Source organism: Patagioenas fasciata, chromosome Z, assembly GCF_037038585.1.
Source record: "Patagioenas fasciata isolate bPatFas1 chromosome Z, bPatFas1.hap1, whole genome shotgun sequence".
Lineage (NCBI taxonomy): Eukaryota > Metazoa > Chordata > Aves > Columbiformes > Columbidae > Patagioenas > Patagioenas fasciata.
In genome coordinates this window covers 85,531,221-85,555,420 of record NC_092560.1, presented here as the reverse complement: position 1 = coordinate 85,555,420, position 24,200 = coordinate 85,531,221, and the positions used below count along the sequence as shown (strand labels likewise).

Here is a 24,200-nt window from a genome sequence, read left to right as displayed (position 1 = left end):
CTGGTTTGCACAGGGATGCCCCAGGAACGCTCCCTGGGGCCGCGCAGCAGGGCACAGACCGGGGTCTTTAAGACAACCCCTGGCTGTAGAAGCGCGGGCGGGTTCCCGTCAGGTCTGTTCACTGGGCTCAGGCCGTGGAGCAGTTACGCTGCGCCTGCCACCGGAGGAACGTGCAGGGGTCGGGGTGGTCTCCACTCTGGATTACGGGCTCTGCCTCAGGCCCTGCTTTCCTGCCTGGCTCATGGATTTGGGCGGAATTGCCCGGAGAGTGGATTTCAGTTTGTAAGGCACCGCAGACGTGCCTACCTAACGCGAGTCTATGGAGGTGTTTTGTCAGAGGTCAGCAGAATATATTCCGTCCTTAGACCTTGCTGCAGTTTTGAGCAGTGTCTGACCACGAGTACATTCTGCACCAGCTCTTGAGTTACTTAATACTCGGTGACTGGTTTTTAGCTAACTCCTTTGCTGGTGCTTACTGGTGTTAGGTTTGTCTTTTTTTCCAGAATAGGTTCATTTATTATCATTTGGTATGACAGGAACCAGTAGTCCTTGTGAAAATACTGTTGTTCTTTGTACAATGAAATCAAGCAATTAACAAGGCACCAAAATAGAGCAAGTGGATGAGAGACAGACAGATGTACTGACAATAGGTTGGGAGGATGAGGTGAGGATAAAATGAAAACAATAGACAAGAGCAAAGATTAAAAAGTGATGTACTCACTTTCTGTGGGGCCTTTTTTTGTGTGGGCAGGTAAAATAACTGGGTTTGTAGAATCGCCATTTCCCGCTGCCTCTCCTGGTGCTGTTTCCCTGTTGCTGCTGGGTTTGCTCTCGATGCCTCACCTGGTGATGTCGATGGCTGTCCTGGCGACAGACGCTCTCGCCTGGTGATGTCGATGGCTGTCCTGGCGACAGACGCTCTCGCCTGGTGATGTCGATGCTGTCCTGGTGACAGACGCTCTCGCCTGGTGATGTCGATGGCTGTCCTGGCGACAGACGCTCTCGCCTGGTGATGTCGATGGCTGTCCTGGCGACAGACGCTCTCGCCTGGTGATGTCGATGGCTGTCCTGGTGACAGACGCTCTCACCTGGTGACGTCGATGGCTGTCCTGGTGACAGACGCTCTCGCCTGGTGATGTCGATGGCTGTCCTGGCGACAGACGCTCTCGCCTGGTGATGTCGATGGCTGTCCTGGTGACAGACGCTCTCGCCTGGTGATGTCGATGGCTGTCCTGGCGACAGACGCTCTCGCCTGGTGACGTCGATGGCTGTCCTGGTGACAGACGCTCTCACCTGGTGACGTCGATGGCTGTCCTGGTGACAGACGCTCTCGCCTGGTGATGTCGATGGCTGTCCTGGTGACAGACGCTCTCACCTGGTGACGTCGATGGCTGTCCTGGTGACAGACGCTCTCACCTGGTGATGTCGATGGCTGTCCTGGCGACAGACGCTCTCGCCTGGTGATGTCGATGGCTGTCCTGGTGACAGACGCTCTCGCCTGGTGATGTCGATGGCTGTCCTGGCGACAGACGCTCTCGCCTGGTGACGTCGATGGCTGTCCTGGTGACAGACGCTCTCACCTGGTGACGTCGATGGCTGTCCTGGTGACAGACGCTCTCGCCTGGTGATGTCGATGGCTGTCCTGGTGACAGACGTTCTCACCTGAGCAAACATGCTGAAGTTCAGAGTTGTTCACACAGCGAAGCAGCGTCCTCACAAACAGCACGCGGTGTCGGCCTGAGCTCGCAGCGCTGCACAGCGGGACCCATGGCTCTGTCCGGGTTCTGAGCTGCCGACAGGCCTTTGGGGGGACCCTGGAACCCGCACCTGTCTGTTACTGCAGTAAGGGTTGTGGTTTGCTGTTTTCTTAGGTAATCAAACAGTACTGCAGGTTCTCCGGGGTTACATCGCTGCTCATCCATACGAGCTGTGGGTAGTCAGGACTATGCCTGTGAGCCCAGCTGGGGATGAAGTTGTCGCCCCGAAGCAGTTCCGTGCAGTGCTGGAGGGCGAGTCGGGGTTTGTCTTTGCAAAGTGGCTGTTTCTGTGCGTCTGAACAGGATTTCAGACCGGCTGTGTCACAACGGCTCCGGTGAGGGGCTGGGGAGGCTTGGGCAAACCTGAGGGTCCGAGCCGCCCGCTCCGCGCGGGGCCGAATGTGAGCCATGGTGAGTGCTCAGTGCTGCGCTCCCTCCGGGTCCATGTTCCACATTGGCCATCTCGCGGTCATCAGGACGACTGAGAGATGTTGGATGGAGAGTGTTCAGATGTGTCAGGCCACCACGTTCACAAAGTGAACGTTAAAAGTGAACCGCGTGAAAACACACTTCTGTGTGTGTCACCACAAGGTGTTTCACGTTAATGTTTCTACTTAAAATTACTGTTTCTAAAAAAAGAAAGTATTTACACGAGTCCTCAAAGCATTTAGATTAAGCTGTTTTGGAAAAATAATGGAGTGTACGGATTGTAATACAAAAATATAGTTGTTCTTAGAATACCAGTAATGCTGTAAAAATGCTAAGGCAATCAAGAAGTTACTTTAGACCCTGTTACTGTACAGTGCTCTGTTAGAAAAAGAAATGCTTTCTGCAGTGCCTGGAAAGGCCTTTTCCTCCTCCTTGGAGTTGGTGTCTGTCTCCTGTCCACTAAATGGGAGCAGGTTATTTTTCAGCGGCATAGTTGCCACCACTAGTAAGCCAGAGTCCCACGAAAGCTGTGTGTGACACTGTGCTATTTCTGCAATGGTAGCTTTGATTCTGCTGTTACATGCTCTGGATCTTACTGGTTTTTAAGAGAGATTTAATGAGGAGTTGCCTAAATTGGAAGAACGGGGTGACTTTTGTGAAGCGCCCGTCTTTTACTAGGAAGCTCGTTTTACATGAGGAAGGGGATCATTTCTTAATTGTTTATTTTAGAATTTCTTCAAGCGCTGATGCAAACCCGGTGGGTTTGCTGCTGGGGTGGTGCTGAGGCCACCTGCACTGTGGGGTGCCTGGTGCCCTGTCTGCCCTCCAGCCTGCAGTGAGTACTCCTGCTGCTTCTGGTCCGCATCGGTCGGGACATTTAACCTTTTATTTGATGTATTACAGTGTTTGACCCAAGACATTACGTATAGCTGAACCAAACCTTTTGTTTCATCTATTTTGGTTTATTGTTTAGAAGACATGCAATATCTGCCAGATGCTGCTTCCTAACCAGTGCAGTTTTGCATCACACCAGCGAATTCATCAGCATAAATCTCCATACACGTGTCCCGAATGTGGAGCAATCTGCAGATCTGTCCACTTCCAGACCCATGTCACTAAGAACTGCCTGCATTATACCCGAAGAGTTGGTTTTCGGTCAGTATAATGGTTACTTTTGTTGTCAATTTATGTATAATGTATGCTTTTAAAAGTAATTTTCCATTGTCATAAACATTGTTTGTAGAATGCAGCTTCATAGTTTAAGGTTGTCATGGCAACAGTGCTATTAGTACTACAAGTTTTGGAATAAATACCACATTAGGATTCTGCTTTGTTTTGGGCATCCGCTTTTGTGTGTTATTAAATCAGAATATTGGCTGATCTCATCCAGCCAGAAAATGTCAGATTCAGGACGTCACAGTTTATAAGATCTAGATAATTCAGATGTATTTTCTTAATTTCAGGTTCTTAAAAAAACGTTTGGGTGTTTCAGAACACTGGATTTTAGGTGGTTCTGTGTGGTGAACAGTCATGCCCCGTTCTCGCTGGCAGCGGTAGTTCCTGAGATGCGGACGGCCGCACCGCACCTGCTGCCTCTTCCGCGGGGCGGCAGGGTTCCCGGCTCTGCCCCCCTTGGAAACGAGCTCTCGTTCGGACAGCCGGGGTTCTGGTGCTTCTTTGGTACTCTTCTGTTCCTCTTCTGTTACGGGTTTCCTGTAACGGCAGCTCACTGAGAAAATGGGATCAGAGGTATTAAATGGAATATTAAGTTTTGAAAGGCTCGGAACATGGTTTTATGTTAGAGTGGCAGGCAGCACAGCACGGGATGAGGAGCAGCTCGTCCGGCCACGCTCCGCTCCGCACTCTAAAACGTTTCGGCCTCGTCCCGTCTGAGCAGAGAGAGAGGGGCCATTGGAATCTCTGCGGCAGAGAGGGGCCATTGGAATCTCTGCGGCAGAGAGGGGCCGTTTGGAATCTCTGCGGCAGAGAGGGGCCGTTTGGAATCTCGGCGGCAGAGAGGGGCCGTTTGAAATCTCGGCGGCAGAGAGGGGCCGTTTGAAATCTTGGCGGCAGAGAGGGGCCGTTTGAAATCTCGGTGGCAGAGAGGGGCCGTTTGAAATCTCGGCGGCAGAGAGGGGCCGTTTGAAATCTCGGCGGCAGAGAGGGGCTGTTTGGAATCTCGGCGGCAGAGAGGGGCCGTTTGAAATCTCGGCGGCAGAGAGGGGCCGTTTGAAATCTCGGCGGCAGAGAGGGGCTGTTTGGAATCTCGGCGGCAGGCAGCTCCTCCCCGTGCGGTGCCACCCGTCCATGTACTGGGTGTTGTTGGCGCACGTGCTGCTCCGGCCGGCTGTTTCCAGAGGGAATCCCTGCCTGGCAGCGCTCTCAGCTCTGTGCTGCTTTGGGTTCTTTTCTCCAGGCAGCAGTCTGTCTGTCCGCTCCTGCATCTGTTACACCTGTGCCTCCGCTCTCCTGCCCTCCAGCCTGTGTCTCGGGTTTGTTCACAGGACCCTCCCTGGGGACCCCTGGTGTGCACCAGCAACACCACGGGACTCATCAGCCCTTCACTGTGAATCCAAACTAAAGTTACCAAACATTCAAGATGTATCATAAGCATCTAATGTCACACTAAGTCAGAATTTCTGTATATGGTGAAACTAAACCAAAAATACCAAGGCAAAGAACGGCACTATTTGGGAAAGTCGAAGTTTTCCTCCTCACACCCCTCAGCATCTCCCGGGCCTGTGGGTCGTTCCCGAGGAGCAGCACAGGCGGTCCTGCCGGCCCGAGGGGCCTGGGCGGGAGGTCAGTTTGTCCCAGCACTGTAGGCTGAACTAAATCAGTGGAACATTGCAACCTTGGGTTTGGTTGAAACGAGGAAGCTCATCCGGCAGTCGCAGAAGGGAAGACTTGTTCCGCGGAGCCGGTCCGGTGGGCAGAGGCGGGTGCTGAGCACAGAGGCGGGTGCTGAGCACAAAGCCCAGCGGGAGGGCTGGCAGGGGATCATCACTGTGAGCAGAGCGAGCACACCCAGCACAGACACGGACCAGTTACTTCAGAAAACGCGTCGGGAAGTGGAGACTTGAGAGACGTAAACTTGATTAACAGTATCAAGCATGCAGATCAAGTGCTCAGAAACGAAGGGATGGGGTTCCATAAAATTCCAGGGTGACAGATTTTAAAAGGACAACGGGACTCTCGGATGCGCTGTGTCGCTGTGTTCCCTGCCCTGTTGCTATCTGCAGGCCTTTAAAACAGTATAAAAAAGATTTGGCGTTTATGTGACAACAATCACTACCACGACAGATGCCAAAATGAACATTTTGGAAGGACAGAGGCCCTTCTATGTTTAAATTGTAAAACTCTTACTGCAAAATACTGGTAAATAAGAAACTTGTTGATTTGACAGGTTATTTCGTAACTGCTCCAGCAGTTCTTGGGCTGTTTAGTGTTAGAGATGTGTGGCGCCACAAGGGACCGTTGTGTGTAGAAATTCTTATGTACTAATATTAATGCAATTTTTTAATAATTTTATTTTAGACTAGATGCGGAAGGGTCACAAATCTTCGACACAGCGGAAGTATGTGTTTGAAGAGTATTTTCAGAATTCTAATCTGATAGACTGATCTGATTGCAGAGATTTGGTTTAGCTGTCCTGAACTGAAATTACTCTTTTTTTGTTTTAAATCCAAGCGCTGATTTGATTACATGAACAGAAATCATTACAGTTTGTCTTCATTAAATCTAAACAAGGGAAATGGGGGAAATGTTTTGCTAACTGGTTTTCCACGCTGGTGGCAGTTTCTGCATTGACGTACCTTACCCAATCCATGCATGTGACAAAAATGCGTTTTGTGAAATCTCTTTACAGATTTGCGGAGGACTTAAGCATTCCTTTTACAATCGATAGAATATCCTCTGTCGACCCTTCTGTCTGTTCTGTTGTAATGCCATAAAAACATGTTCTGACTTCATATCTCTTAGATTTTCATTAAGTTTGGGAAATGTCTTTTCTTACTTCCTCATATGCAAATCTCTTCATGTTGATTCTTACTGGGTTATTTAAATTGCCGGAATAACGTGGTTTTACCTGGTTGTATGTATGTTTATCCCTTCACTTGCTTGCCAACGAGTGTTTATTGGTTTCTTGCAGCACTGCTTTGCCGAGGCTGACCTGACTCTTCTCCGCTCTCTTGCAGCTGCGTGCATTGCAATGTTGTTTACTCTGACGTGGCGGCTCTCAAGTCTCACATTCAAGGTTCTCACTGTGAAGTCTTTTACAAGTGTCCTATCTGTCCCATGGCATTTAAATCTGCTCCCAGCACACACTCCCATGCCTACACACAACACCCGGGTATCAAGATAGGCGAACCAAAGTAAGCAAAATTCATCTTCTACTGCACTTGCCTGCGTTTCAGTAACCTGTGAAATTGCATTCTGTCCTGTGCTTGTAACCCTCAATGTCACGTACTGTACAGCCAGCAGTTTGTCATCCCGTTGGTAACATGTGGGGTTTGTGTAATGTTTTTATGGGTTTTTAGCTGGTGAATTATTTGGCAAAGGTTAAATTGCTATGAACGTAGCAACAGCAGTTCTTTAAACACTGCATTCTACAGGAGAGTAACACAGTGGTGACAGAAGCGGGTGGGACGGGCAGCTAGCGTGTTGCTCCTGCTTGGTTTTTAATCTGCTTAGCTCATCTGCACTTTTACTGTGAATTAAGATAATGTGATTCCAAAAAGAACTGCTAGAACTCGTCAGGTCTGATGCAGTCATGTTCCTAACATCTGATTGAAAGGGTGGGAGAACTGGTTTTATTTGGTTATTTTGGTTTTGTTCTTTCCCTTCGGTGCCCGCGGTCCCCTCTGTGCCAGGGTTGGTGTCTCGGTGCCCACGGTCCCCGCTGTGCCAGGGTTGGTGTCTCGGTGCCCACGGTCCCCGCTGTGCCAGGGTTGGTGTCTCGGTGCCCACGGTCCCCGCTCTGCCAGGGTTGGTGTCTCGGTCCCGGCTGTGCCGGGGTTGGTGTCTCGGTGCCCACGGTCCCGGCTGTGCCGGGCTTGGTGTCTTGGTGCCCGCGACCCCGGCTGTGCCGGGCTTGGTGTCTTGGTGCCCGCGACCCCGGCTGTGCCGGGGTTGGTGTCTTGGTGCCCGCGACCCCGGCTGTGCCGGGGTTGGTGTCTCGGTGCCCGCGGTCCCGGCTGTGCCGGGGTTGGTGTCTCGGTGCCGCAGTCCTGGCTGTGCCGGGGTTGGTGTCTCGGTGCCCGCAGTCCTGGCTGTGTCGGGGTTGGTGTCTCGGTGCCCGCAGTCCTGGCTGTGCCGGGGTTGCTGTCTCAGTGCCCGCGGTCCCGGCTGTGTCGGGGTTGCTGTCTCAGTGCCCGCGGTCCCGGCTGTGTCGGGGTTGGTGTCTCGGTGCCCGCGGTCCCGGCTGTGTCGGGGTTGGTGTCTCGGTGCCTGCGGTCCCGGCTGTGCCGGGGTTGCTGTCTTGGTGCCCACAGTCCCGGCTGTGCCGGGGTTGGTGTCGGTGCCCGCGGTCCCCGCTGTGCTGGGGTTGGTGTCTCGGTGCCCGCGGTCCCCGCTGTGCCGGGGTTGGTGTCTCGGTGCCCGCGGTCCCGGCTGTGCCGGGGTTGGTGTCTCAGTGCCCGCGGTCCCGGCTGTGCCGGGGTTGGTGTCTCTTCCTGGATTAAGGTAGAACCGATTCCGGCTGTGTGTGCAGCCGGTGGTTTGCTGGTGACAGTAACACGGGGCGCAGTTGGAAGGCTCCGCTGGGGTCTGTTTTGATGGTGCCGAACACCCCAGGGCTCTGTGGAAGCCCCTGGGAGCCGCAGGTGCCAATGGACAGGACAATCAGGCTCCAGATCTTATCAGTCACAGACCTCTTTGTTCTGTCTCCCTTCCCGCTGGCAGGAGTGCAGTCCTGGGAGTAGATACTCAAGGATTTTACTCCCTGTTGTTTCTCTGGAGTGCACAGAGCGCATGAGTACATTTTAACGACTTGAAGACTCAATAAAGTAGAAGACAGATGAGAAAAGCAAAGTACCATGTAGTGTAATAACCAGATTTCAGTAGAATTTGGTTTACCACTGTTTCTTCTAACACGTGAACAGATGATTTATTCTTCAGGGTGTTTAAACCTACATTAAGGCAAAATGGCAGCGAACTTACTGTTGCTGGTACCAGACTAAGGTATTTCCACCCAGGGACAAATGATACCTTGATTTAATTCAGGGCAGTATCTGCAGTGAGAGGCTTTGAAATACCAGCATTTAACTTAAAACTTGTTTCAGGTTCCGTAGGGCTCATTGGGGAAAACCAAACGATTAAGATCAGCATTTCTGTTAGATACTTTACACAGGAAAGACGCAGATTTCTTGAATTGTGCTTGGATCTGCTGAACTGTTTGTGATAAACTTTGTAAATTAAGTATTTTGCATTAGTTTTCTTTCCGTAGAGATGTGCTTGTAATTGTATTCTTTTATTAATTATTTTTCTTTCTAAAAATAGTAAAAAATAATTATGAAGTACTACTGTATTGTGATCACAGAATTCGTAGTTGAGTGCTTCTCTTCAGAAGTGCTGTTTTCTTTAAATTGGCCGTTTTTAGTGAAGCTGCTGTCTGAAACGCATTCAGCTTAGGAGGCCGTTCCCAGTCTGGCGATGTGCGTAGGCTTCGCAATTCAAAAAGGAAATGTTTTTGTTGTTTAAATGAGTTGTTTCTTAGGATATTTCTCGCATGTCTTGGTCAAGGTGACATCACATGTTTGTGACGTGGCTCAAATTCTGGGTTATCTGCTGTAATGTTCTGTGTTACAATCACAGAACGGCCCAGGCTGGAAGGGACCCCAAAGGGTCGCTGGGCCCGCATTCCGTGGGAAGGGGCCGCGATGGGACTTTGTGGCACCCCGTCCAGCTGTGTCCGGTGACGGGGACTCCACAAGTCCCTGGGGAGCTTGTTCCACTGAATTCTTGTTCTCACTGTAAAGGATTTCTTGTATCAACACGAAACCTCTGCCGGTGCAACTTGTACCCATTGCTCCCTGTCTTCTCCCTGCGATGTCTTACCAAGAGAGACCCTCGGTCTCTCTGTGGCCTCCCCATAAGCACTGAGCACGGTGACGAGGTTCTCCCGAGCCTCCTCTTCTCCGGAACAAGACACCTGGCTCTTCCCTCTGTCCCCCAGCGCTCTGGTCACCTTCCTGCCCCTCCTTGGGACCCTCTCCAGTCTGTCACGTCTTTCTTGAGCTGCAGACACTGCTCCAGGCCTGGCCTGGCCAGCGCTGTTGTGTTTGGGGAATACGTTCCCGGGTACCGATCTGCTGCTGGGTCACCGGGTCCCGGGTCCCGTCGCGAGGGCCGTGTCTCAGGAACGCGCTCCCGCGGGCAGGGCCGTGTCCTCTGGCGCTTGCTGAACCGCGGGATTTACAGTCGCATTGCAGATGGTGCTTTCAGAACAGAGACGGTAAATTATTTGGTGTATGAAAAATGAAGTTTATGTGCAGTGATTCTCAGTGGGATGAAATCAGATTATTTAATGTAGGGAAATGGGTCTTGTATTTCAGCTTAGTGAGGCTCCCTCCTGTAGCATACCTAAGATGCTACATGTTTTTTTGGGAAACCAGAGCTTTATGTGATTTTCTTTTGTCAGTACACAGCGTAACTTCATAGGAGAGGCACCACATTTTTCATGGCTGATCTCTCTTGCAGGGAAGACGACTGACAGTAAAATCACTGCCTTAAATTGATGTGAGGTACATGAGGTGAAACTGCGTTTTAGAAACCTGGGGTTTCTTTCTTACCACAAAAATAATATTTTTCACAGTTACCGTGATTAAGTGTACCATTTTTCATGATTTCAAATATCCGGACTGGCCGAATGGCTTGGACATTGGAGCAATGTCCCTGTCCTTGCCATCTCCCAGCAGAGTGCAGAGCGGTCTTCACAGCGCTTGAGCAGTGAACTATTGATAATTCCTTAGGGGGATACAGGAAGGACCTGGAACACTGATGTGGGCAACGAGGAAGTTCAGCATAGCAAGCAGGGTTTGCTTGGCTTGTTCTAATGGAAAGCTGTTCAGGACAGAGCTCAGCCTGTAACCGCTGGGGTTCGGAAACGCGGTGCTTCCGAGGAACAGAATTATTGACTGCGTGTAAGCAGATGCACAAAGGGTTGCAGGTTGAGTGGCTCGTCTAGTGACTCGCCTTTAGTTGCCACGAAAATAATTCTTAATACTATCAAACATACAGATAATTAAAACCAAGAAGCAAAGTATGAAGTAAATAGTTACCTAGAATGCAATTGAAACTATACTTTTCCTTATAAAATCCTCAGCAGAATGAAACAAGCTTCCAAATATTGTCATGCAGCAGTTGTTACAGCATTTAGATCAGAGGATTGTTTCTGGTTTCCATGTGGTTCTTGTCTGTTGGACAGACACTGACAAGGATATGCTAAAATACAACTATTTTCAGATTGTTTAATAACTGTCTTAGGATTTTGTGATATAGGATTTTGGCTATCATATTCATTTTCAGGGACTATGCTTTTAGTGTCCGGTTCTCACCTAGTTCTTTGTTCATGAGTGTATCTATTTCTAAAGTACCTTTGAAATGATGTTACCGGATACGTTGCTCTGCCAGTTACACAGCTACTGAACCACAAGTGGCTTCTGTCACGGCTTTCTCTGTGGACGGTGCCCGCAGGCGGGGTTTGGCAGCGGGGAGGGGGAGCCGCGGTCCCGTGGTGTCCCTGGTGTTTGCAACGCTCAGAAACGCCACCCTGCGAGGTTTCAGCTTCAGAGCACTCGAGTCCAGGCTCAGCACTCACGGGGTTCCAAGCCATACACACTGCCAAAAGTAAATGTATCTTATTAAGTCTTGGTGTATTACCAGTGATGATCAGATCACTCACTCCCTTAAAACATATTGCCTTTGCAACCCAAAACAGGAGTATTGTCCTTTGGTTATAAAGTGAGTTCAGAAACCGAAGTCACTCCAGAGTATCTCGCACAGATGTTGGTGTTGCACATGTAACTGCCGTATGCTGTTGTTTGCACTTTCTAATGATTTTTGTTCTGTTTTTCTGGGTTTTGTACTGCTCCCGTATTTTGAAGTTGGAGGATGTTTTGAATTGGTTTAATTTTAACGTTTTTCAGGCAGTGTGAAATGATTGCTTGAACATGTCAGATCTCTGCTCAGAAAACAGTTAACATCTTGATTCTTGCAAACAGATCATCAACATGACTGATGTTGTTTATTGTACTTCTGTTTTTAGAATAATATATAAATGCTCTATGTGTGACACTGTGTTTACTCTACAACCTTTGCTCTATCGCCACTTTGATCAGCACATTGAAAACCAGAAGGTGTCAGTTTTCAAGTGTCCAGACTGTTCTCTTCTGTATGCACAGAAACAGCTTATGATGGATCATATCAAGGTGTGTGGGCATCTTCTCTTCTTTCATTTGTAGATACATTTGTCATGCAATATATGCTGTGAGAAAATACTGTAAAAAGGCACAGAGTAACAAGGGCTCTGCTGAGAGAGAGAGAGATTAACAGTGCCAAGAGAGTAATCTCTGAATAATGTTCTCAAATGTTCAGTGTTATATTCCATATGATCCTCAGCATACCTGTGATGTAATCACTAACCCAGTTTGTCTGTATGAATGTTCATTTTGGTATCCTAGGAATATCTCAGTGTATTGCACTCAATAGGCCGTTTGATCAAAATAATAATGGATATAGTCCGATGCCAATAAGTACTGATTCTTGTTTACAGTATCTAAGTATTACTCCAGTTAGGAGCTGAGGATGCTTAGTACACTGTAAAGTCAAACCTTCGATGTTCAGAACGCACCAGGAGGAGCCGGAATGGTTCCTGCGTAGATGTGGAGGTTATTGGTGTGCTCACGGACGAACCCGAACTCATGCATGCTTTAAAAAACTCGAGCTGGGTTTTCTCATCAATAACCTTATAACTGAAGAAGATTTACTGTCATCCTTGCAAATGATGTTACTAAGAATCAGCAGCCCCCTGGCTATAATTTGTTAGCTGGATATTTTAAATACACTGTTCTACCTTGTTTTATATATACCGAATCTGTCAGCAGTGCTGAAATTTCTTAGGCCTTACTGACGTGATCTGGTGCCTGGTAACAGTCAGAGTTATTCACACCACTGCACAGTGTTACAGTCCAGAACGGGAGCTTAGTTCAGGGGTTTCTCTTGCAGCGACGCTTGAGACTCAGTACCATTTGAATACAGACTAGTGGAAAACCAGACGTCTCTCCTGTCTGCTGTAAGCATCCTTTTGCGATTTAGTCTCCACTATGGTGCTTGTCACCTCAGAAATGTCTGAAGTCGTGTTGGGAACAAGACCACAAGCCTTGAGAAAACAGTTGGTCTCCAGGCCAGTCTTGAGCTCGAGGAGAGGACAGGGAAGGGCTGGCCCACGACATTCAGAAAGACAAGGACCAGGCATTTTCTTTATTTCTGAGCCAATTCACGTTTACTGTGGGAATCGTCTTACGTTTATGCCAGGTACTGTAAAGGGTTCTCTTTTGGCTCTAGGGTTCCATGCCAGTATTTCAACTAGTGCTTTTTAGCATGTTTCACTAGAAATGATTCAGACATTTTTGAGAACAAAATTAGAGGATTAGAACGTACACGTGCAGCAACAGTATTACTGCTTTCAGTCAGAATTGCTAGTGCTTTTACACTTGGGACGTGTGTATTGTAGCAGGGACAGCAGCGGAGGAGTATCAATTGGGCCTCAGTTAAGGGGGAATGAAAAGACCAGTAACTGGGCATAGGTGTAAACAGAGAAGGACTCGGGCAGAGGAAGAGTGCCCGACAAGGGCAGCGCGCGGCCCCGCTGCACAGACCTGGTTAGGTGGTTGGCTAGACGTGAGCCATCAACACAGAGGAGGCCTGGATGGAAACAGAGGAGAACAGAAGGAACCTCCGGAGGTCATTTAGAGCTCCAAAGATAACCTAGAATAATTCCTGCAGATACGAATGTTTCTTACTGGCAAAGCTAAGTCTCACTTTCCCGTAACGTCTGGTTCCAGAACATTTCCAAGAGCCAGTGGGAACCCGGCAGAGCTCTGGGCTGGAGAGGCAACGCTCCCAGTCCTGCTGGTGGGAAGTGCTGTGATCAGTGGATCCATCCATGCTCTGATGCTTTTTGGTTATTTTCAAATAAGAACTTGAAATTCAAGTATTGGATTTAAAAGGCATTTAGAAAGTTGAGCACGAACGTTTTGCATGCTGGGATGGGACTTCCAGGTCAGTGTCGAGTTGCCTGGAAGTGTAGGACCCTCCATGTCCACAGGCTGTGGCGCTCTCTGCGTGTCCGGCTGCAGGGACGCTGGAGCAAACGCCCCCGTCCCGCACAGCGCCGGGCTGCTCTGGAGCCAGGCAGCTGGGCCCGTGCGCTTCGCTTCCCAGGAGTGTTTTAGGGTTTTAATTACTGACTTTTCTTTTAGAAGCTGTTAAATAGATGAACATGTTCCACAGATCAGGGCGATATTTGCTGTAGAGCCAGCAGGTTGTCCCAGAAGCCACAGGATTTCTGAAAGAACTTAATAACGAAGTATTTTACTGGAGTATTGGATTTGTATCTGTGCTTTCTCAGAATCAAGAATGTACTGAGTGTTATTTTTGTTTCTGAGATTACCCGTAGGACCAATAATTACGTTAGGGATGGCTGGTGTTGCAGATGTCAGAGACCTTGGCCGCGGGCCGCACGCTGGACCGCGTGTGAACCCACTGCTCGCTCTGCTCAGGCGCAGCTGCCGCCCACACTCCCCGATCCAGTCAGCTTTGGGCAGGCTCGGGTACCCCGCGCTGTGACACGGGCTCCAAAAACGGGGCAAGGAGGAGGCGGAGAAGTCCTTCCCTTCTCCTCAGTGTTCAGTTAAATGGAGGAACAAGCGGGCGAGGAAGCGTCAGTGCCGAGAGCTGCGGCGTGTGCCGCGCAGCGCTCAGCTGGCCCTGCTGCCGGGGGCTGCCAGCACTGCCGCCCCGCTTAGGCTGCTCCTAACCTGGAGTCAGGCAGGGCCTAACACTGGTACATGCTAAACAACGGAGTTGCCTTTTCTTGTCTTGTTTACCAATATGCCAAGTCAAGACTTGTCAGAAATCTCTGGTCAGGTAGTTTGAAAGGAGCATGCTCAACCGTTCTAGGTAAGTGAAGCCAGAAATGAAGCCTGACATTAAGTACTTCTTGAGCCCTTTTTTCTTCCTTAGGAAGCAACAATGTAAACCTAACATACAGTGTCTTTTTTTAGTGAAAATACCTAGCCACTGAAGAGAACTCTTCAGCTAAGCATGATGGCTGTTACTGCTCTTGGCTAATTTCTCTTTATGGGAGGCCTTGCCTTTACTTAATCATGTTAAGAATGTGATCTGATAATAGTGTGACAAAGGAGTAAATGAAGGCTTTTGATTTGGATGGTCTTTTCATTTTTTCAATACAATTGTACCTGTCTATGTTAGTTTTGTACCTTTTTTTTTTTTCTCTTTTATTGTAGTCTATGCATGGAACTTTGAAAAGTGTTGAGGGGCCACCAAACCTGGGGATAAATCTGCCCCTCAGCACCAAACCCACAACCCAGAACTCAGCCAGTCACAACAAAGAGGACACAAAGGCTGTCAACGGAACAGAAAAGCTGGAGAAGAAATCTGCTTCTCCCATGAGGAAAGCAGAACCCAAGAAAGTGGCCAATCCTGGCTGGACGTGCTGGGAGTGTGACAGGCTCTTCACTCAGAGAGACGTTTACATCTCCCACATGAGGAAAGAGCACGGAAAGGTAAATGAATAATATTCAATTACAAAAACGTTAATTAAACTTGAAATATGAAGTATTGTTTTTCAAAATTCAGTCGTGGTTTTGCAAATAATTCCTTTAAGTTCCATGGTTACTCTTCTCCAGTCTTACATGGATTTAATCTTCCTGTCTTTGGCTGCTTAGTTTTTGTCATTTTCTGCATAGTTCTATTGAGAAAATCCATGCACTCTTGCTCAATTGTAGGCTTCTTCATCCTGTACCAAAACTTCTTGGAGGTGGAAAGAGTGAAGGGTGTTTCAGGACCTCATCCGAGTCATGGAGTCTGATCCAGGTTCTCGCTCTTTGTGCCTCCTCGGGTCCCTCTCTTGAGCTGTTCGACTGGGCAATGCGGTTTTGCTTTCTGGGCGCAGTGAGGGCCGCACCGCGTTTCACTTTAAAGGCAGATTCCGAGGTCAAGCTGTTGCTCTAAGCTGACACTTGTACGTTCAGCCAACAAGTCAGGCGCGCTGAACATGTTGAATTTTGAATTGAAAGCAGCGGGATTGGTGATGGATTTGAAGTGAAGTACGGGGATGCTGTATGAGCGTACATTCCCGTGTCTCACTTTAAATGCGTCCCCAGTGGCTGTCCCTGCGGCACCCCCAGCTTTCCCAGCCGCTGGCACTGAGAACCCCCAGGTCGGCGATGCTGAGGCGGTGCTGGGCCCCCCCGCCTCGCTCTCACCTCCCTGCGCTGGGAGCGGAATCGAACTGAGGTGCCGTGCTGCACTGCAGTGACAGAGCAGAGCGTCTGGGTGGAAAAAAGTCATCCTGAGTGAAAATCTGTTGTTTTTAGGATGCTAATATGCTATGGTAAATGATAACACATTTCAAGAGGTTTCTGTGGTCCTTCAGATTACAGTGCTTATGTCTAAAGCTGTTGTGCAAATTAGTTTATTCTGCTTATAAACATTTAATGGAAAAGCTGAAAATGGCAGTGTCTCACCTCTAACTTGTCCTGAGGACTCTGACCGGAGGCTGTTCCCAGGCTCTGTGTCCCTCAGCAGCTCCCGCTCTCCTCCAGCCTTGCTGCCGCACAGCGACTGCACCGCCAGCCCCTGCAGCGACACAGAACCAAGCGCTGTGATTCACAGAACCACATTTCCTCTACCTGGTTCTCCTTTTACAGCCTGAGGGCATGAAAAGCAGACAAACAGCTGACACCATGTGGTCGCCATTTGATTTCTTCAATTGCTTTAAAAGACAATTTTTGCATTTCTGTCCATTGAAGTCACCGATGAGCTGTTAATCTCTTCCATTTTGAGCCTAGCAGGTATACTCCTGACATTTCTGCTGGGCAGGGTCTCTAAAGAAACTCGGACAATGTGTCACAGCCCCTGTGGGATGCTTGTGCAGTGAATACTTGTTCCTGATCTTGTAACTCATGCAATCATAGTTTAGTTTTTTGTCTACATCAGTCTCTTTAGCAGCACGTAAACTGTCGGTCTACTCTGTTTTGCCTGTTAGTTCAAATATTACCACATCAGTGCTTTTACTGGCAAGGAAATAAGTGTGAGACCAGATGCGTTTCACATCGATGCCATTTTCAAAAACAAAGCCGCATAACCTCCCAATGGAAGTGTCACTGCAGAGTGAACTAGAGTGGTTTCCAGTCTGATCACCTCTGCATCAGAGTGGCATGAGGCATGTCAAATAAGGTTAGTAGCACATTGATAATGCTTTCTAAATATTAGCTTTAAATATGTATCTTTCCGATGTTTAATAAGAACATGCAACGTTACTTCAGGAACAACCCTTGCCATCAAATATTAGATAAGTGTTGCACTCAAATCCTGGCCTAAAGGCTTGTCTCATTGCTTGCATTTATGTCCTATTTTTAATCCCCGTTCAAGTGGTTCCTCAAATAATGGGGGACATATATATATTAAAACGAATAGAGATTCACCCATTTCTGAAAGACATGGAGTGTTAAAAGGCCAGTTGCTACGTTCCTTGCTGACCTTTTGAAATTTTCAGTAGTTGTTGAGTTTCAAAATTACTATATTAAAAAACTAAACATCTATGGATACATTTTATTGTAGAGAGACTAGAAATGAGCATAAGATAACCAAGTATGTGAAATGGGTCTAATAAATAATGGAATTAATTTATAGACTGTTTTTCTTCAGAACGATAGGTGTGGGTTAAATGCTCTATAATGATCTATGGAGAATGTTTGTTAAAAACTTACGTAAGCAATTAATTAACTCTTCACAAAGTCCATTGGCATGTAAAGTATTTGAAGATGATGGGTTTCAAAATTCTGATTGCTGCTTTTGCAGGATCAGAGTGCAAGTCTGGAGCTGCAGCGCTCGCAGGTGACCCAGGCTGGGCTGTTCAGAGCAGAGGTGCTGCCGCGTGTGTCCTGGCTGGACGGGGCTGTTCAGAGCAGAGGTGCTGCCGCATGTGTCCTGGCTGGACGGGGCTGTTCAGAGCAGAGTTCTGCACCTCCCGACTCGCTGGAAGCGGCTGCACAGACAGGTTCCCGTGGCTGTGTCCCCTGAGCTGGCCGAGCGTGAGCCAGCCCTCGGGTAGGAAGGGCTGGAGCTGCCTTGGCCTGACTGTCTGCCTGAGCTGAACGGTGCTGTTTGGAGAGGAAGTTCTTGGTCCAGACAGAGGTGGTTGTGAGCAGTCCGGACAGCTCCTGGCTTGGAACTGCCTGGTGTGTGTCTGCGCTCAGCCCGGCTGATGTGCTGAGCTCCCCACAGCTCCTGTGTAGGTGTTCCTATGAAAGGACAGATGTTTTCTAAGCAGGAATTGCTGTACATCTAACTGAACATCCTCTTTCATCCTGTAAAGACAAGATGCTGTACGACAGGTTATCCTGCACCCAATTACACAACTGATTATTTAGTTCTTTTGGTGTTGGCTGCCACTGGTGAAACTAATGCTTCCCAAATCCTGTTTGGGTCTCTATCCGGAACCTTGCCGGCACATCCCGAGCAGGGGTGGTGTGGTGGGCGGGACGGGGTCCAGCTGAGCGCGGTCCTGCGCTTGCTGCATCCTTACCTGAGCTTGTCTGTGCAGCACAGTGCGAATGGCTTCATGTTCTATTGTATTTCATAAATTCTTTGACTGCGTTGCAGTCATAAGCATACTGCAAACCCAGAGCGCAAAGTGTATTAGCATTAATGAGCACGCACTGTGTGTAAACACTGCCAGGTTTTCACCTGTAACAACTTAGGAGTGAAATATGTTGATTTAATTGGCCTTTAAACATGAAAAGGAGGTCTAGGTTGAGCAGTACTGTGCCTCTAACAGCACTGACTAGCTCTGGTAAAATTACCATCTCATGTTTCCTAATGAGCTGCTTCGCATTTGCACGGACGACCTTTCAGAACTGCTTTTCTTTCCTTCCCCCACACTCCGTGTGATTTTGGTCTCGATAGCGAAAGGTCTCTCATCTCAGTCTAACAGCTCCTACTCCTTCAGCCATCCCAGACACCACTTTTTCTCCTGTGCAAACCTTGCGCCGTTCACTCCGGACTTTGGGGCACATGCTAAGGGTCAGTGATGACACGGGCTCCGTCATCCCCGCTGGCGGGGCTGGGGCTGTTCCTCAGCATGGAGCCGTTGGGGAGAACAGGAACATGGACATCAAATGCAGCACTTGGAGCACAAGGGGAAGATGGATGTTTTTCAGTTCCTTAAGCATTTCCATGTGGCTTGAGCATGTTAGTATTTAGGACTGAGAATTTTTAAATTATTATTATTATTACTGGTGAACAGGCACTAGAGCTGACTCTTGTAATATTACAATGTCCATGTGGATTATTGCACATCTCCATTGTTTAGGAGCTTATCACTTCCTCAGAAGGCGAGAATAAGTGAGGTTCCAATAAAATTCAGTAATTCTTCGGGCCCAGGACACCTCAATTGTGGCAGGAATTATTATACTGAGTGATACGTGTGGCATCCTGACCCGCACTGGGGTTTTGAAAAGTAAACTGGAAGAGTAATCTGGGAAGGTCTTCAATTAGATTTGTTTGGCCAGCCTTTGGATTTAATTTCCAAGATCTTGTTTCAATTTACTTGTTACTGCCAAAATAGCAAAAAATTACAGATCTGAGCTTGAACAATGGAGTTATCTGCACAGGAAACCTGATTGGGAATACTTCCAGTTCTGTCCTGCAGCTGCTCAGGTTGATCAGATGTGCCCGTTGAACTGAGTTCTGGGGCCGGTGGAGTTCGAGGACAGAACCACGTTGTTCACTCTGTATAGTCCGCAGCTTTGCAGATGTGATCTCTTCAGATCCTGGCGGTGCCGTGGCCACGTGCAGCTGGGGCGACGCGATGGAGACCACTCGTCCTGTTCAGATCCTGCCTCTTCTGTTCCAAATGGAACAGGTGTCCCTCAGGATGCCATCAGGCCTTCTTCACACCTTTCTGAGCCCTGTCAGTGTGTCCATGTCCGTGATGTGCTCTTCACCCCCGCGCAGGTGGCTGATGAGCTCCCTCAGGAACCACCAGCGCAGTTTGGGGATGGGAGGGGAGGTTCTTTCACCGTGAGTCTCTCGCTGTTCTGCCTTTACTGATCCAGAAATGATCCTCTGATCTTCGTGGCTTCTTTGGGGGAGAAGTTCTCTTCGCGCCAGCGCGTGGCACGGGCTCACAGCGGGGGCAGGGTGGGTGTCCCCTGGCCGCACGGCTCTGCGCGGGCCAGGTGCTCTGGGCCCTGCTTGGCCCTGGGGACACGGTGCCCAGCGTGGTAAGTGACGGGTCCTTCCTGTTACTGAAAGTGCACATGCGCTACAGTTACTGAGCTTTTTTAATTAATATATTTTTCTTCTTTTTTCTTTTTTAAAGCAAATGAAGAAACATCCATGTCGACAATGTGACAAATCTTTCAGTTCATCCCATAGTTTATGTCGTCACAATCGTATCAAGCACAAAGGCATTAGGAAGGTTTATACATGCTCGTAAGTTCTACTTTTATTTATTTAGAAACAGAGTAGAAACCAACCATACACGTTGTTAGTTGACTTTCTTTCCTTGATTATATAAAAGCCAGTGTCCCATTCATTGAGTCGAGGCAGCTGTTGAGATCCATGGGCAGGGTTCCTGCCGGCACGGAGCCCGGCGGGCGCTGGGACCGCGCGGAACGGCCGCGGCTGGGGCCTGGCAGACCGGGGCTGCGGTGCTGAGCTGCGGGACGGCGTCTGCAGCGCTCAGCCGGCTTTGCCATGGTCTCTCAAATGTACATCCCATGCTTCTCTCCTACAAAAGCCGGGATTTGTAGTATTTTTCTCATACATAAAACAGTGTGTAATGTCTAAAAATCCTTAGTAATGTTTAAGTGGCTGGAGAGATGATAATTTAATAGAAAAATCTGTCAGATAAGATATGAACTTTCTGTTGTATCTCTTCGTGCAGACACAGGGTGTGAACTGTGGGGTGTCCTGTGCAGGGACAGGAGCTGGACTCCATGATCCCTGTGGGTCCCTTCCAGCTCAGGACATTCTATGAGCCTATGGTAGTTGTATTTGCATGGTGGTTCTCAGTTTTCATTTCAGAAGGCCTGCAGAACTGTCTTAAAAAAACCCCACAAACCCCAGCATTTAAAAAGCTAAAAACCTTAGGAGAGAGACTTGGAAAGAGAGAACTGGAGCTGAGCTTCTCCCCTGCAGCTGGGCGATCCTTCCTCCGACACCCGTGCGACATGATACAAAGCGAGCTCAGAGAAGGGCTCTTCCCAAAAGCACACAAGGGGCTTCAAGGTGATGCGGCTGGGAGAAAAATCAGAGATTGTGAAAGACCAGTTTGCTCTGGTTACTGGGAGGCTGGAAAGGGAGCCGAGAAGGAATTACTAGTTCCAAGGAAACAAAGTATTTGAATGCAGAATTAAGTGTCATTTGGAGCTAGAATTCATCCTGCATGGAAGGTGATTGCTTCCCCTATGGCATTTAAATTGAGGAGAACTCGGGAAAGTGTCTAATAGAATGTACAGTTTGATGTTAGCAGAGGCCCAGCAAACAACCTCAATGCTCCAAGGTTTTATTCTGACTCATGTGTTGTACGATTTTGGATATTATCTTCAGACAACTTCTCATTTGCTCTAAATTGCTCAAACACTTCTATTTTGTGATCAGTTTCTTAGAACACTTCTGTGCAAGTGATTGGAAAAACATTGTCACTATCTTCAATAGGGTGTACTCCGGTCGTGTTGATATTCGTCAGAATACCACGGCCGTTGTTAAGCTTGGCATGTGAATCTGCGTCTGCTCTGTGCTCATGCAGGCACTGCCCGGATTCCAGACGTACTTTTACCAAGCGGTTGATGCTGGAGAAACACATTCAGTTGATGCACGGCATTAAAGACCCTGATGTGAAGGAGATGACTGAATCAACCAATATGGAAGAAAGGGAAGTGAAAGAAGACGCAAAGGTAATCACTTGGGAGATCCGTGTAGGTCCCCTCAAGTGGAGTTGTTCTTCTGTTGGTGATGAGTGTTAGGAGGAAGGAAAAACTAAGATGACAGCACTGTCCAAAGGCTTGTTACGTGCAGAGATTAACAACAGCTTTTAATGGTTTTTGGCTCTAAGTGATCAAGAACTTCACCTGTGATGGGAAGTCCAAAGCTGACAGCAGAGAACAGAACATGTCTGACATACTATTGTCCTTTACGTGACTCTTTAGGCCAATATATCGTTGTCTTATTTAAGCATTGAAAATACTGCAGCTAAATACACTGTCTTCATAAAGATCACTGAGCATATGTGAGCTACATGGCATGCAGAGGATTCTTGGGGAATATTCGTGTTGAAGAATAACCAGGAGAATATAAAAATGATCGGTTTAATTACTTGTAAAAATTGTGCCTGTTGATCCATCCTTTGGCAATACGGTAGTTTAGTTACTGGCAGTCAGGAGATGAGCTGTCAAGTCAAATTTCAGGCATGGAACAATGTTAAGTAATTCAAACTGTGTTCTAGAGGTAGTGCTTCCCAGTTTCTAGACTGGTATCCTGCGCTCTGTACACAACTCAGTCTCGTTGCTGCGTGGACTGGGTGCAGTTACTCTGCAGTTGCTCAGTTTGTACAGCGTGTTAGATACTGGAGCTCTATCAGAGCTGACACAACAAATCTTATGTGCAATTTATAGTAAAGAAAACCCCTAGTTTTCCAACATGTATAACATGTATTTGCTTGTATTATTTCAAATCTTGTATTTATCAAAGTTGTACTGGAATCTACCAAGGGCAAGTTTTTGAAGTTTGCAAGCTGGAAATAGTTGGGAACAGAACGGCGTGATTATGCTGACGTTGTGTATACCGTTTACGGCTTCTTCTAGGTTCCCAGTCCAAAGCGCAAACTGGAAGAACCTGTGCTGGAGTTCAGGCCTCCCCGGGGCGCAATCACTCAGCCGCTGAAGAAGCTCAAGATAAACGTTTTCAAAGTTCACAAGTGTGCTGTTTGCGGCTTTACAACAGAAAATCTTCTCCAGTTTCATGAACACATTCCTCAGCATAAATCCGATGGCTCTTCGTACCAGTGCAGGGAGTGTGGACTCTGCTACACGTCCCACGTGTCCCTCTCCAGACACCTCTTCATCGTGCACAAGCTGAAGGAGCCTCAGCCGGTGTCAAAACAGAACGGGTCTGGGGAGGATAATCAGCAAGAAAATAAACCCAGCCAGGAGGATGAGTCGTCGGACAGCGCGGCCTCGGACAGAAGGTGCAAAGTGTGCGCAAAGACTTTTGAAACTGAAGCGGCCTTAAACACTCACATGAGAACACATGGCATGGCCTTCATCAAATCAAAAAGAATGAGCTCAGCTGAGAAGTGATCAAGTGATCAGAGCATTTGGGATGCAGAAATCTCTCTCCACATTGGAATATTAATGACATTTTTGCTACAGAAAGTTCAAGGTATTACAGTGTTAACAGCACTGTTCAGGCTGTTGCAATATATTCTGCATAAAAGTGTCCCCGTCACCTCATTGTCTATATCCTCAGACCCACTGAAGCAGTATTTGAGTTCAAGAGAGTTTGTATATATTTAAACTAATAACTTTTATACTCTTTGTTATGTGTTTGTATCAGTATCTAGTGTAAAGTTTGGGCTCTTCTGTTTTGTTCTGGTTTTTATCCTGCTAAGTTCCTTTATCAGAGTTCTGAATGCTGGGGCAGTTCTTAGGTTCTCTCCAGCTGTTTCTTATGCGGATGCTTCTGGAGGGAAGGTGAGCTGTAGGTGCAGAGGCAGGGAAGCAGGCGAAGGGGAGACAAATTCTAAGAACTCGTGCTTCTAAATGCTCAAGGAAGCTTTTAAACTTTCTCTTAAAAGATATATATTTAAAAAAAAGGGAAAAAAAGTAAGAAAAAGTACCACTGCATGTGTAAATGCAGTGCTGGTTTGAGGTGGCAACACCAGAACGGGTGCAGACCCCCTAGAGCGATAAAGTACTTCTGAAAAGTGTAATTGCACAACCATGTATCATGAAGTGATTTTTTTAGGCCATCAGGTGCTTGTGATCAAAGCTCAGATTGTTACAAAAGGGCTGGGCTGCTCTGGATTTAACAAATAAGTTGTAATTAGAGGAATAGGTTGATAAGGGTGTTTTTTGTCATGTAATTTATTGAACGTTATATAGCAGTGAGTACACAGCAGTACGTACTTGCGTTGCCTCTGGCTCACCCCCGCGCCGGGGCTGGCGTTTCCCAGCGCCGTGTGCCCACGCCAGACGCTCTGGTGCTCGGTGCCAGCAGCCAGCACACCAGCTCTGTCGGTTCGGCTGGGCTCCCAGCTCCAGCACAGGCCCCACGAGGCTCGTTCGGCCATTGCAAACGTGGCTCTAACGTCACAAAGTACAAAAAGGTACCATACTGGCCCTTTCATATATAGTTCTCTGTGAGAGTTATATTTTTGGTTTCTTTTTGCATTTTATACCTTGTATGTATCCCTAAAAAACCAATTTTGTACTTTTTTTTAAAACAAATCGTGTATATATAGATAGCTGCATGATATACAGTAGTAATTGTTTGGTTCCTTGAAAGTCTTGCTGCTGTCAGATGTTACTATACACTATGTCCATTACAACTGTATTAAACACATTTCATATGTAAATAAATGTGGAGCATTTTGCCCCTAAAGATTTGTGAGACTCTGTTATTTATCATTAAATTTTAACAGTTTTAAAAATGCAAGTGTTTGAAAAAATATTGATCCTTCTCAGCCACCTCTGTAAAACCCTT

The 24,200-nt window shown here is 47.8% G+C and overlaps 1 protein-coding gene across 11 annotated transcripts in view; it reads left to right on the top strand.

Annotated features, from left to right (window-relative positions):
• Nucleotides 1-24,098, top strand: part of LOC136115238 (zinc finger protein 532) — a 36,079-nt gene extending 11,981 nt beyond the window's left edge. For 9 of the 11 annotated variants that reach the window (XM_065861233.2, XM_065861232.2, XM_071801933.1 and 6 more), the window contains 7 exons: nucleotides 3,160-3,341; nucleotides 6,383-6,559; nucleotides 11,452-11,614; nucleotides 14,714-14,992; nucleotides 19,816-19,928; nucleotides 21,247-21,394; nucleotides 22,301-24,098. In XM_065861233.2, coding sequence (XP_065717305.1) covers nucleotides 3,160-3,341; nucleotides 6,383-6,559; nucleotides 11,452-11,614; nucleotides 14,714-14,992; nucleotides 19,816-19,928; nucleotides 21,247-21,394; nucleotides 22,301-22,795 — 1,557 coding nt within the window. In that variant the 3' untranslated portion in view covers nucleotides 22,796-24,098. The remainder of the gene's footprint in view (nucleotides 1-3,159; nucleotides 3,342-6,382; nucleotides 6,560-11,451; nucleotides 11,615-14,713; nucleotides 14,993-19,815; nucleotides 19,929-21,246; nucleotides 21,395-22,300) is intronic. The other 2 variants (XM_065861230.2, XM_065861231.2) reach the window with 2 other exon arrangements.
• The last annotated feature ends 102 nt before the right edge of the window (nucleotides 24,099-24,200 follow it).